The 13,691-nt window shown below is 60.6% G+C and overlaps 1 protein-coding gene across 2 annotated transcripts in view; it reads right to left on the bottom strand.

The window, feature by feature from the left end:
- Nucleotides 1-13,691, bottom strand: part of Slc6a6 (solute carrier family 6 (neurotransmitter transporter), member 6) — a 52,067-nt gene that overhangs the window by 7,559 nt on the left and 30,817 nt on the right. For both annotated transcript variants that reach the window (XM_013010472.1, XM_013010473.1), the window contains exons 6-10: nt 7,811-7,945; nt 6,866-6,969; nt 6,618-6,742; nt 3,196-3,308; nt 47-184 (exon numbers count right to left, since the gene is read on the bottom strand). In XM_013010472.1, coding sequence (XP_012865926.1) covers nt 47-184; nt 3,196-3,308; nt 6,618-6,742; nt 6,866-6,969; nt 7,811-7,945 — 615 coding nt within the window. The remainder of the gene's footprint in view (nt 1-46; nt 185-3,195; nt 3,309-6,617; nt 6,743-6,865; nt 6,970-7,810; nt 7,946-13,691) is intronic.

Here is a 13,691-nt window from a genome sequence, read left to right as displayed (position 1 = left end):
GGTGTCCGGAGCCAGGGTCCCGTGTGCCACCCGGGACAATGCTTACCTCCGTCACCATCGTCAGCCCCAGCAGGTAGCTGATGCTACACACGATGGCGATGAAGATTTCCCGACGATAACCCTTCCTTAGGAAGGATGGGTAAAGATCAACCAAGGACGTGATCTGTCCTTCGACCTCGACAAACTGAGGAGGGGAGGGAGAGAGAGCCAGTGAGGGAGCGGCCGCGGCGGGGAGAGGAGGGGAGCGGCCCAGGCACACACACAAGGCGCCGGCCATTTCCCACAGTCAGGCCTTGGATGTGATCAGGCCACACTGGTCTATACACACAGCAAATAAGGCCAGTCTGGGCATCTTGTTCAGGCTGTTTCTGCTGCCAGAATGCCCTACTCTCACACAAGGCTGAGGGAAAACTGCTTCCCCAGGAAGCCAGTGCCGACCCTGTGTTTTAGTTGTCATGACAACCACTCTCTTGGGGTAAGGTGGTCCATGCTCTCTGGACCTTCGATACCATGCCAGGCCACACCGGTATGGCTGCTCAGACATGTGCTGGATCGGTGCCAAGCAGAGGTGACTCAGAACAAATCTGGGCCTCAGTTTTCTTATCTGTGGAATGGAGCAGTTCAGGCCGGACTCCTGTGATGGTTTTAACCCTTTCTCTCACAAGCCCAGAGAATGCCCAAGTGTGCGTGGCTGTGTGTGGCAGCCGGACTCCGGGAATCCACCCCAGACATAAGATTTGACAAGTGCTTCCACAGCTGATGCTCTTGGTCTTTCTGTGCCTTGCTGACCTTGCAGAGCACGGCACGTTACCACACACAGCGCCACCTGGCTGCTTTCAACAGCAGCCTCGAGTGCCATTCTCTGGACCTGCACCATCGCTGATCTAACCGATACCAAGAGAGGCTGTCCACCCTTCTGCTCCTCCTGCCGGGGCCCCGCCCCTCCACCTACACTCAGCGGAGTGTGAGCCTGTCTACACCGAGTTCCTCGAGGGCAGCCTCGGGGCTTAACAGCCCACAGCAGCATTTAAATCGGGACTGGCCAGGCCAGACGGCTCCGCTGGCCCTCACATGCCCCAAAGTGGATCTGGCTCCTTTGCATCTCCAAGTGCGCACAGCTCAGGCAGCGGGAAGGATCAAGGAAAGGGGGCTGGGAGCAGTCCAAGAGAAGACGCCCTGCTGCCCAGATCAGGGGAGAGGGCCCTGGGGGGGGGATGCAGGGGGTTGGAGGGAGAAGGCGGGGGATCTTCCACCCCCACGGCTGGCTAGCTGGGGGAATCCGAACCTGAGCAGCAGCACGGTCTGCAAGGCTGCCGCGCTTTGTGAAGCTATAGGAGTAACACAGCTCCTCCCTCCCTGGAGATGCTGGCAGCACAGCCCCTTGCTGCCAGGAATCGGGACCAAGCCTGTCCAAACCCTCATTTTCCAGCTCCCCGCACAGCCTCTTCCAACCTTCCTGGCTCAACGGAGATGGGCCTCGGTTTCCTCCTCTGCCAAGTGGCAGGGCCTGGCCAGGATGTTGAGAGAGATTTGACATTGTTAGGAGTCACCTGACAGCTGAGTATGGCTGACTCACCTCTGCAGGGGGAGCTGGGCACTGATGTCAGCTCCCTCCTCCTGGCACTGCCAGTTTGGGGACCCCTTGGCTATCTATCAACAGGGACCTGCCTCCCCCGGGGGGGGGGCTCCCAGATTGGCCCACCAAGAAACAGCAGTGCGAAGCCCCGAGCCTCAGCAGGCCACTCCCCACCACAGCAAAAAGCCCTGGAAGAGCACAACGGCTACTGCCTAAGTGACCACGTCCGGCACGAGGCACTGCCTCAGGCAGCTGTGCACTCCCAACCTCTGGAACTCACAAGGAGAAGCTGACAGAGACAGAGCAACAGCTCGGGGCCACGCCTCCAACTAGCCGCCAGGCCCAGGCCTTCGCTTAAGCCTCGGGGCGGCAGTGGCTGCGCCTGTCTGCCTCCCCAGGCCAGGGTGCCCTCCCCCTGCCCTGGGGGCAGGCCAGGGCAAGGCTGGTGCTTCTCAGGGCAGAGCCGCTGTGTGGGAAGACTGCGTGGCTGCCCCCTGCAGCTGGTGTGGGTGACTTGTGTGTACTGTGCCACACTGGGGGGCATGGCATGGGGCCTGGAACAGGCTAGCACCTAGCATGGTGGCGTTCCTGTCCCCGCTTGGGGACACTTCCCCAAGGGCTCAACCACACGTGAACCATGATGACATCAGCAAGCTCCTCCCATCCCGGGATCCGGGGTCTGGGGGCTGAGTGACACTGGCAGTCGCCAACCACCAAGCTTCAAGGTCTGGGCGGACTGCAGCAAAAGGGCAGTGGCGTCCTGGGGTGGTGTTGACGAGATTGGCCCCATCCTGGGAGTCCCCCCCCATCCCTGGTTCCCCCTCCCTATAGGGCAAAACCCTAGTGACTAACCACCTCTATTTGCTTACTCGCAAGTAGGTGCCATTCCCAAGCAGTCCATCTTGGGCCATGGAGATGTCATGCCTCGCTACTTATTAATCTGCTTTTGTTTTCTTCTTTTACTTCTGGAAGGAGTTCTAAAAGCCATGTGTGTGGGGCCTCTCCAAAGGCCAAGCTCATGAACCCAAGATGATGCAGGCGGCCTCCACTCTTGTTTACACGGCCCGGGTCTGTTTTCTGTCTCTGGGATGTTTTCATTCTGTTTGCTCTGCTGACCGGGGCCTCTCTTATGCCAAATTCTCCCTGCTCTGCTCTTGACCCTGCACGCTGACCACCTCCTCTCTGGACTCTTGCTCCCCTGCCTGACCCTGCAGGACTCTCCTGCCGGTTCTCACTCCCTGTGAGCCAGCCTGGCCACCCAGGGGGCTACGGCCCTCGGTGAGAGCGATGCTGGACACGGGCTCTCCTGTGTGCTCTGAACCTAGCACTGTTGCCCCTGCCCACAAGGGCATCATCACAACACTAGCCAAGATAAGGAAAGGACGCTCAGGAGACGGGTGACAGCCTGCAGCTGGGGGCGGACAGGTGTCTTCCAGCTGCCCTGTGTCCGTTCCCACTCCCGGACCCACAGGATCCTTGGCTGGCCAGAGGCACTAGGAGCACGATGGGGTGGGGGGTGGGGTGTTGACTACAGACAATCCCAGAACCCAGAATCGATGGATGTCACCTCTGCACAGTGCCCCAAGTCCTCTCCCAGGGCCGCGCCACCCAGCACTCACCTGGCTATCCAGTCCAAGCAAGAGAAGCATAATAAAGAAAAGAATGGACCAAAACGTAGGGAGCGGCATCATCGTCACAGCCTTGGGGTAGGCGATGAAGGCCAAGCCGGGACCTACGTGGGAGAGAAAACGGGGAGGGGCACAGAGGGAGGCACATCAGCCGCCGGGCCCCCCGGAGCCCCCCGCCTCACATAACGGCACTGGCATCTGAGCTGAGCTGCTGCCTGGGAAAGAGACCAGGCCTGTCTTGCCTCACTCTGGGGTGGGGCCGGGGGGGGCCCCGTGGCTCAGGAGGGGCCCCGTGTTAGCTTCTGTGCTCCTAGACAGTACACGTGGCCTCCTTGCTGGCACGGATCTGTGGATGTGGGCTACCAGGCTGGGGCAGGATGCGGGAACTGGGCCTGCGGCTCAGGCAACTACCGACTCCAGATGAGGACGACCCAGCCCCTCCCAAAGCAAAGCCATCCTGTCTACACTGGCTGGAAGGAAGCCAAGGGAAAGTTCTCGTAATCTGACCACATTATGAAAAATATAAAGTTTCTATTTTTGAACTGATGGCCAACACACCGTGAGTAGAAAGGAAAACAAAAGACACACATTAGAACCACGCCCAGTAGGGCAAACGGCTCTTCAGGGGTACAGCCATGGTGGCCTCGGACCTCCAGCCTCCAAACAGGCACCAGGCCAGAGGTGGGCAGAGGTAAGGGGAGGCCAGCCAGGGCCTGGCACAGAAGGAGAGGGTGCAGGCACAGGACCAAGCCTGGGAGACAGGAGCCACACGCAAGTCTTTATCTGCTGTTTCCTCTTTGTATCTCCCTAGGCCCGCCCAGGCCCCCAGTCTCCCAGCTGACAGGTTGAAGGAGTGGTGACCCCAGGAGCCTTCTTGCATTCAGGTTCTCTGAGACGCACCAACGCCCAGAACAGGGGTAGGAGGGTGCTTGGGCCAGACCCGCAGGTGGACTTGGGGAGGGGGCCTGCCAGCTCAGGGAGCCTCTTACTGAGCTCACGGGATGCAGAGAACGCTTCGTCCTGTCCCCCGGGGACCGCAGCGGACACCAGGGGAGGGACGCCAGGGGCTTGCCGGGGAAGGCAGGGCTCGCGGGCCTGGGCTGAAAACAAAACCGCCCTACCCCAAAATGGACAAGAAGCAAAAAGGGGTCGGAGTCCAGGAGGCATGTGTTCAAGCAAACGTCAGAAGCCAAATGAAAAAACTATAGAGTAAAACCCCGCAAAAACACACCATTTTTTACAAGAAATTGGCATCCGAAGTCACACATTATCTGGCACTGACACTCCCACACGGGGCGGGGAGAACGGGTCTCCACAACGCAGAGTCCACACAGGCTGAAGTCCCCAGCGACACCATGACCTGGGCGGCGGCAGAGGGCAGCTGGGCTGCCCACAGGGAGGACGGGGGGGGCGGGGGACAAGGGCACGCTTCCTGCCTGGGCACCTGCAATCCCTCCCTGGAACAGAAGCCAGAGTCTAAAGCCACGGGCTGTCCACCTCATCTGACCACTCTGGCCGAAGACCAGGACCGCAGGAAAGGCCCACGGTGACGGGCGGCACCACTGCTGACTCGCCCAGGGCGAGCTCAGGGTCGGGGGAGAGTCCAGGAAGAAAACCCAGGTGCTCGGATCCGGATCTGCCTCCTCGAAAGGGAAGGCACGTGGGACTCCTGGCCTGCATGCCAGCGCTTGAAGCGTGATTACCTCGTTCAAACGCCCTTCTGCTTAATACAGTGCTCGTTAAAAGCTTATTAGGGAAACAATCACCCTTGATGTGCAGGCTGCTCAGACATCACCGTGGGGAATAAACAACATCTTGGAAGTGGGCAGGAAGAAGAAAACAACTTAGGCTGACCACACATACGGATGCAAAAATACCTAGCTGTCCACAGGGAAAGAATTACGTTCACCTCCCGCTGCCAAGTCCATGGCCAGCTATCGGCGATTAGCAGTCAAGAAACTGGCCTGCAGGCCCTCAGCAAAAACACAACAAAATAAAACAAAAACCCCAAACTCCCTGGGTGGAGGGGAGGGGCTCTGAGCTGGCTTCCCAGCCCCTCTCCCACCCCACTCTAGAACCCACAGGTGGCCGTGGGTGTTTCCCGAGTCCTCACTCTGTGGGCTGGCTTTGGGGGCTTCAAGGGGGAACCCCCCCCAAAAAAAGGGAGCGATGTAGATGGCTGAGTGGTGGATTTGCGAGGATGGTTCTACAGCTCTGAGGCTCACAGGGCCCTGGGGCTGTGAGAGATGAAGGGCCCAGGCACATTCTCACGCTGCAAGCCCATGAGTGTGCACGGGGTGGGATGGGGAGGTGGGCAGGGCCCGTCTTGGAGTGCCCCCGCCCCCCGCAAGGCTCCAGCCGCTCTCAGACTGCTGAGCTCATCCGAGACGCCAGACGGGTGCTGGGGCAGGAGCTTGGGGTTCAAATACAAGAAGGCAGAAAATATTGGGGCTGAGGAGGAGAGAGGGCACCTGCCCCAGGTCTGCGGAGGTCCCCCATGACACCCTGCCTCTCCTGAACAATCGCCCCCTTCTGCTGGAGAAGCCGGGCCCAGCGCCCTTCCCTGCCTCTGGTGGGGGGCGGGGGGCAATTGGTGTGAACCCACAAACCCTTTCCTGCCGACAGCTGGCCACCGGCCGCCCTCCAAGGCCTTGCGAGGGACTGGGGGAGGGAGGGGTCCGTGACCCAAACCACTGTCGCTTGAACACAGCAGGTCCAGGACCTCAAGCAATCAAGGCCAAGTCCTGGAACCCAGTCCCTAGGATCCCAGAAGCATCTTTGGGGGAACTCTGGGGTCCTGGGGTCTTAAGCTCCCAAACTATGCAAGCCTGTGATCCTAGGGCGTCGACTCTAATGACTCTAGCTGTTCCCAGGAGCAGCACCTGGCCTGGGGGGGGGTGCACCCCGGGGGTGATGGGATCCTCGTGTCCCACACCCACATCAGTTTGGTCACCGCCCCCAAGGGTGGCCTTCCCTGTCCTCAGTCCCCCTTTCCCGCTTCCAGCCCCCACTGAGCTCCGGGCCCACAGTGGAGGGGGTGGAGCCCAACAGGGAAGAGACGGGGCAGAATGGAGGAGCAGCTCTGCCTAGAGGGGACTCAGGGCGCAAGTACAAAACAGAGCGGTCGGCTGCGAAGGCGAAGGCGGCGGCAGGTGCAGGTGGCGGCTGCCTGGGCGGGAGCTGGGGCACGGGAGGGAGGGAGCCGCCCCGTGGGCCAGGTCGCCGTGGAGACCGTGACGGCTCCTGCACTCTTTGCTACTGGGGGGGAGCATCCTGGTGGGAGTGGGGGTTGGTACAGAAGCCAGGCTGGCCCCCCATCCCCCTGGGGTCTGGCTTCGTGCCTACAGTAGTACTCACTTGGCTTACACACTAGGTGGCAGTACCCACCACCACTGCCACCAACACCACCGTACCTGACTCAGCCACATCGGCAATGTCCACCCCTTGCTCTTGTGCCATGAAGCCCAGGATGGAAAAAATTGCGAAGCCAGACACAAAACTGGTACCACTGTTGAGGCATCCCAGCAGCATACAGTCCCTAAGTTACACATACGTCAGGGAGCAAGTTAATTCACAACACAGGAAGCCACGCTCCCTACTTGTCTTCTTTAACATCATCGCGCACGCGTGCCCGCGGCCGGCCGGCCGGCGCAGCACTTGCCTGTATGAGTTGTACTTGTACTTGTTGTAGCTCCCCAGCGAGGTCATGGCCCCCAGGCAGATGGCGTAGGAGAAGAATATCTGGGTCCCGGCATCAATCCACACCTGGGGGGAGGGGGGTCGGCAAGGAGAGGGGGTTGTTAGGGCCGGCCCCCTGGGGCTGGCGGGGTGGGCGTGGGGGGCAGGCTCCACTGCAGAGGGGAACGCCTGCGGCGGTCTCAGCGCCGCACTGACGCAATGCTGAGTGGCAAGGAACCCCAAGAAGCTGAGGCCACGTCTGCTCCCCGCCTCCTGCACCGGCTGCAGGACTGGGCTGGAACGTTTCAGTGACTGAGCCAGCGAGGGTCCCCCTCGGGCCCCTCATCTCTGAAGGGTGTCCTGCACAGCACTCGGAGCTCAGGGCCCAGGTTACGCCCGACCGGGGTGCGGCTGGCATGGGGATGGCTACCTCCAGGGACCGGGCTCAGAGGGGAGCAATTCCCTGTGGGGTCTGCAGGCAAGGCGGCTCTCTGGAATCTTCCAGCCCCCAAGGCTGTGAAGCTGCCTTCCCGCTGGCTGCCCCCACCCCACCCTGCCCGGGCACGAGGGAAGGAGGCCCAGAGAACCGCCAGTCCCCTGGGAGGTAACCGTAAAGCTGGAGCGTTGGGGCCCCCGGGCGCCCAGGTCCCGGGAGCCCTACCTTCTGTCCCCAGGATGCTGGGGGCAGAAGTCCAGACTTCTGGGAGTGCCCGGCCCAGAGCCTGAGGCAGCCTGCCCGCCACTGCCGGCTCCAGGAGCCAGTGAGCCATCAGCTGGACAAGCAACTCTCCAGCCGGGGCCCGTGGAAAAGTACCAGGGGGAGATGCTGGGGGCAGCTCTGGCCGACGCGCTGCCCGCCGCACACTGCATGCCCGCCCGCCCGCCCGCCCGGGCGCTGGGTGGAGGGAAGGCCGTGCACCGGCCATACCTGTGGGTCCTCGAGGCGGGTGATGTCAGGATACAGGTAGAACTTGATGCCTGCACCCGCACCGGGCAGCGTCAGCCCTCGGACCAGCAGCACCAGAAGCATCGCGAACGGGAAAGTGGCTGTGAAGTAGACGACCTGTAGAGGACACAGAGATCAGCTGGGCCCGGGGCACCACTGGTTGCATCCTTTCCTCCCCAGGAGCCAGCGCGGGCTCTTCCGTCCCCACCCCTCCCGGTTGTGGGGCTCAAACTCAGGGCTTTGTCCCTAAGCCCTTTCACTCCAGGCAAGCGCTCTACCGCTTGAGCCACAGCACCACTTCTGGCTTTCTGGTGGTTCATTGGAGATAAGAGTCTCACAGACTTTCCTGCCCGGGCTGGCTTTGAAATGAGATCCTCAGATCTCAGCCTCCTGAGTAGCTAGGATGACAGGTGTGAGCCACCGGTGCCCATTGCCACAAAGTGTGTGTGTGTGCGTGTGTGTGTGTTTTCCTGGGACTTGAACTCAATTCAATTCAGAGCCTTTTGTGCTGGAAGCCACTTTAGCCATGCCTCCATTCTGGCCTTTTTTTGGTTAAGAGTCCCACAGACTTTCTGCCTGGGCTGGCTTCAAACCTTACTCCTCAGATCTCAGCCTCCTGAGTAGATACGATTATAAGCACGAGCCAGCATCAGGCTACAGGAACTTTTTTTTTTTTTTTGGTCGGTTGTGGGACTTGAACTCTGGGCTTGGGCGCTGTCCCCATGCTCTTCAGTTCAAGGCGAGCGCTCTACCACTTGAGCCACAGCGCCACTTCTGGTTTTCTAGTGGTTTATTGGAGATAAGAGTCTCACAGAGTTTCCTGCAGGGCTGGCTTTGAACCACGATCCTCAGATCTCAATCTCCTGAGTAGCTAGGATTACAGGTGTGAGCCACCAGCGCCTGGCTCACAGGAACTTTTTAAATGGAAAAAGTCCTATAAAGATTTGTATTTGGACTTGTAACGTGGCTCAAGTGGTAGAGTGCCAGGCTTGAGCAAAAGAAGATCAAAGACAGTGCCCAGACCCTGAGTTCAAGTCCCAGGTCTGGCAAAAAAGAAAAGGAAAAAAAATTGTATTTATTGTGCTTTAGGTATCAAGTAAGCCAGGAACACAGTGGTGGAGCAAGAAAAACAAATCCTTGCCCTGGGGAGACAGAAAGCACAGAAGAGATTCACGTATGGCTGCAAGAGGCCCAGCCCAGTGACGGTGGAGGGGCACTCGGCACGGCCCGGCCCGTGTGGCCCTGTGGATAAGCCAGCTGCCCGCTGTGGCCACGCCTCCGGCATCACAGTACTGCCAATACAGGGCAGTAACTGTCTCAAAACAAACAAAACAGGAAGGTGCGGGCTCCGGTCCCAGCAGCCCAGTCCCCTCGCTCTCGGGGACACGGGGCCTGAGACCACCGAAACCACATCGGACTGTGAGCAGCTGCTCAGGAAACGGATTTAGGGAAAGAACAGCCAGCGAGGGAGGGGCTGCCTCCCCCTGGCCTCTGGGAGGCGCCCGGCCCCCCCTGAGTCATACTTTAAGTCCCCGCCAGGCTGAGGTCAAGTGTGCGGTGGAGCCTAGAAGTGCTGGGCGGGTCCATGGACGCACCCGCCCAGCCGGCCTCCTGCCCCGCCTGCCCGCCACTCCACAGGGTGACAGGAAAGCCTCCACGATGGGCAGTTCCTGAATTGCCCTGAAGACATCCTCACCCCGGGGCTGGAGCAAGACCCTCACTCTGAACTGGGCTCCTCCCTGGATGCCCCCCCTCACCTCCCGACCTGGGAGCAAGGGGCCTTTGCACAGGCTCCGGAGTCCCCAACAACAATCCCAGCCAGGAGCCTTCTGTCCCTACCACCCATCCCTGGGTGCTCTTTCTTCCTCTGGCCTCCGTCTCCCCAGAAAGTGGCTCTTCCTTCTCTTCTCTGAAGCTGGGAGCCCTCACAACATTCCTCGGACAGGAAGGTAGATCAGGAGGGAGAGGGCAGGGAGAGGGAGGACACAGGGAAGTGGGGGGGGGACAGAGGGGTAAAAGAAGGCAAGTTCGCCTGTCCCCTTCCTTCCTTGCCCAGTTCTGGGCTCTGGGTCCTGAGCAGGCCACACCGGGGCTGGTGAACAATGGCTGCAGACGGCTGCCCGGCGGGGGTCCCCAGAGGCCCCAGCTTCAAAGCCACCAGGCTGTGGCCAGGCCTGGGGGGTGGGGTGGGGGTGACACCCTTGTTTTCCAGACCTCACTGATTTGACCAGTGTCTGCCCAAAGCTAAGCCTCCTTCGCTGCTGCTTACACTCTCTTGAGTTAGCAGGGGTTGGGCGGAACTCGCCCTAGGACAGGTGCTTTCAGGGTGTGCATCTTGTGTGCGTGTGTGCGTGGGGGGGGTGCTGGCTTTGGTCACCCCGTCTCTGGACAGGAGTCCACCAGGCCAGGCTGCGCCCCTCCCCCAGCCCCCTGTCTGGGAAGGGCTCGCTCTTGTTTTGCAGGCCGGGCTGCCCAGCCCCTGAGGGCCTAGCCGTTCGCTCAGCTTTTCCATGCCACCCCTGGGGTCCCAGGGGAAAGGCTGGTGCCAGCCGCCGTCGCCGGCGGGCCCTGGTGGTGACCCAGCAGGTCTTGCCGTGGGACGTGGTACTTTTCCACTCTAGCTGGAGAACCGCCGCCGCAGCTCCTCTGAGCCCTGGATGCAGGTGGAGCCTTTCCCAGACCCCTGGGACACGGCAGGGGGGGTGGGGGTGAGGGTGGGGACCTGCCAGGCACAATGGAGCCACCACTATGCCCTTTGGGAAGCGAAGGTCCAGGCAACAGGGGTCACTCCTACATGCACAGAGCGGGACCACTCACACAGGGGAAACCGAGGCTGGGAGGAACAGAGGACCCAAGCAGTTTACAGGAGCAGAACAGAGACCCAAACCGGGCCTGGCCCTGCCACATTTCTGGGCACTGGACAGAGGAGCCACCCCAGAGGGTGGCGCGGCACACGTCTGTGGTCTTCCTGTGCCGGCATCTGGCCCTGCCCCTGCCTGGGCTCCGTCCTTCGTGGCAGCAGGGTCCGGCCTGGCTCCCGCCTTACAGCTGCACCTCAGCCTGGCCCAGGAGGTGGCAGAAGGGGGCACTCAGGACAGAAACGGGGGTGCCCAGGGCTAAAATGCAACTTGGCCACTGACAAGCTTGGTGACGTGGGCCTCGGTTTCCCTAACTGCCTGTCTGAGGTCGGCACGCGGAGCTGTGAGCGGCAGCGTGGCCGGGGCGCGTCGCAGGCCCTCAGGCCAGCAACGGGGTGCAGGTGCTCCGTCTCCCGGGTGGCCTCTCTCCATCCCCGGCCCGTCCCAGCCTAGCCCCCACAGTGGCAGGGAACTCGGCCCAAAAGCAGGCTGGTGGGTGGCTCACACCCAGCGTGGCTGTCTGCCTTGGCTTCCTGGGGCTGGCCTGGCCCTGTATTGTTCTGGGGATCATGCCTGCTGGGCGAGGAGGGTGTGCCTGGGGGTGGGGCCGGGAAGACCGCTGGCTGGCCCGCACGTCTTCACTCCTAGTCTTCACTCCTAGCCCGCTGCCTGCCGCACTCCGGCCTGGCCTCAGCCCTGTTACCCTGCCTGCCTTGCTGCACTTCAAATGTGGGTCCCAGCACCCGGCAGGCATCAGCCTGGAGACGCCCCACGGACAGAGGCTGAGCACACCTCAGGGCCTTTGCCCTGGCTGTTCCCTCTCCCTGCCATTTCCTGCTTCACTTCCTTCACACCTTTGACTGTAAGTCTCAGGCCTCCTCACTTAAAATGACTCCAATACTCCCTGCCTTCCTTCTTTCTTCCCGTTATCACAGGATTCCTGCCAGACTCTTCCTGCCCAGCCACCAAAGCCTGCACAGCCCCATTCCAACCACAGGCCTGGCACACAGTGAGGGTCAGAAGTCACCAGTGAGTAAGAATATGATCAGGTGTCTGGCACTGCTCGGCACCAATGTGCCACAGGAAATTCCTAGACTGACTTCTGCATGGGGAAACTGAGGCAGACTGAAAAAGGTGATGAATGTGCAGTCTGAGCAAGCTGTGTACTGGGAGTTTAACCTTCATGCCTCTCGTTTCACAGATGGGGAAACTGAGGCTCGGAGCTGTGGGCATAACCTCGGACACAGGTCACCGTTCCTCTCCAAGCCTTGGGTACCGCACTGCTTACGCAACAGTGACAAGATGGCGTGCTTTCAAGGCGGAGGTGGGCTTGTGGGATTCTGGGAGCGCGGCGCCTCCCCCCCGCCGCCCAGCCCGACCCCAAGGCGGCTGTGTGAGCCGAAGGCTGGACCACTTCCTCTCCCAATGGGGGTCCAGCGTGGCAGAGTGGGCAGAGGGAGAGGAAGCCATGGTCTGGGTCGGGGCCCGAGGCCGACGCTAGCGGCTGCGGCACTTTGGGGAGGTGGTGGAATCCTTAGGATCTGGGGGCCTAGCCAGAAGGAAGTGAGGCCATGGGAGGTGTGGCCTTCCAGAGGATGTTAGGGCTGCCTCTTCCTGTCCCTGTCGCCCCCTCGGCTGACACACACCCACGACGATGTATTCCGCTGCCACAGGCCCCAACGCAAAGGGTCCACGTGGCCACGACTGCAATGTCGGATAGCATGCGCCAAATAAACCTTTCCTCAAGTTGATTTCTCCCAGGTATTTGTCACAGCGATGGGAAACTGACTGGTGGGGGCTGGGGGGGGGGCTGCACACAGCATGCCCCCTTCCGGGACACTCCCCTGCTACCTGGCACCCTGCATCTTGAACAGCAGGTGATGGATTTCTGGAACCTTTTCCAGATCCACAATTGTGCCTTTGTCCAGGGCACATGCTTGGCCCTAAGTTCAAGTAAACGTGTCAGCTGCAGACCTTTCTCCAGACCCTGCTGTATTCAGCTTGCTGGTGCCCTCGAGTGCCACCTAGAGAGATGCTTTTATGCCGGGCTGTCTTTAATCTTAGAAAGATTGTGTCCCACAAAGACAAATGGCCAGCCAAGTCTGTGTGGCGACCGCTAACATCCAAGGCCCATGCCTGGGCATGGGTGATCCAGCGCCCGAGGTCAGCTCTCCACTGACAACAGCTCCCTGTAGGGTCTAGATATCAGCAGAGCCCTGCCTGACAGGAACCTTAACAGATTAACATCACCACTGCTAACACACACCAGACACAGGTCTGCAAGCCTTGACACACACGTGTGCATCAGTGGTCAGCTGACCACTCCTTCATTGCCACCATCAGCGAACGGCACACCCTGCAGCTGCAGCGTTTGCTCCGGCTAAGAGTGAGCCTTCTATTGGCTGTGAGTGGCTTCATTATTAGCTAATGTTTGCAGGAACGGGCAGTGTGGAAGTTACGGTGAAACTTTAGTTATAACTCAGTCTGACCCAGCCCTATTGACACAGTCCAGTGGTTCCCAAACCATCAAAGGCATCTGGCTTACCTGAAGATGGGGCCCGGCCTAACCTGGCCTGGGACGTGTGGGCAGCCGGTGCTCTGAGCCCCAGGTGTTGCTGAGGCTGCTGGCCCTGGGCCTGGGCAGAGCCAGGGCCTGTACTCGCCTCAGACACCACATACTGAACCGTGGGGCCGCCTGGCTGGCCTCTGCCTGGCAGCTGACGTTGCTTACAAGGCCCACAGTGCCAGTGTTCCTTTATTGCTAACATCTGCATCTACTACCAACACCTGGGGCGAGGAGGCAGCAGTGAGGGGCCGGTGGCAGGGGGGACGAGCTCACGGGAGGGGCCTGGCTGCTCAGCCAGGAATTGTGGCAGCTGGTCATTAACACCCACAAAGTGCAGCGGGACAGCGGGACAGGGCAGCTCTGCCACTGGGCTTTATTCATCTCATCTACCGGCTTCCCTCCCTTGGCCGGGGCTGTGTGGGCAGGAGGCGGGGGGGGG

Source organism: Dipodomys ordii, unplaced genomic scaffold (genome assembly GCF_000151885.1).
Source record: "Dipodomys ordii isolate 6190 unplaced genomic scaffold, Dord_2.0 Scaffold12, whole genome shotgun sequence".
Lineage (NCBI taxonomy): Eukaryota > Metazoa > Chordata > Mammalia > Rodentia > Heteromyidae > Dipodomys > Dipodomys ordii.
This window is presented reverse-complemented; position numbering and strand designations above follow the sequence as displayed.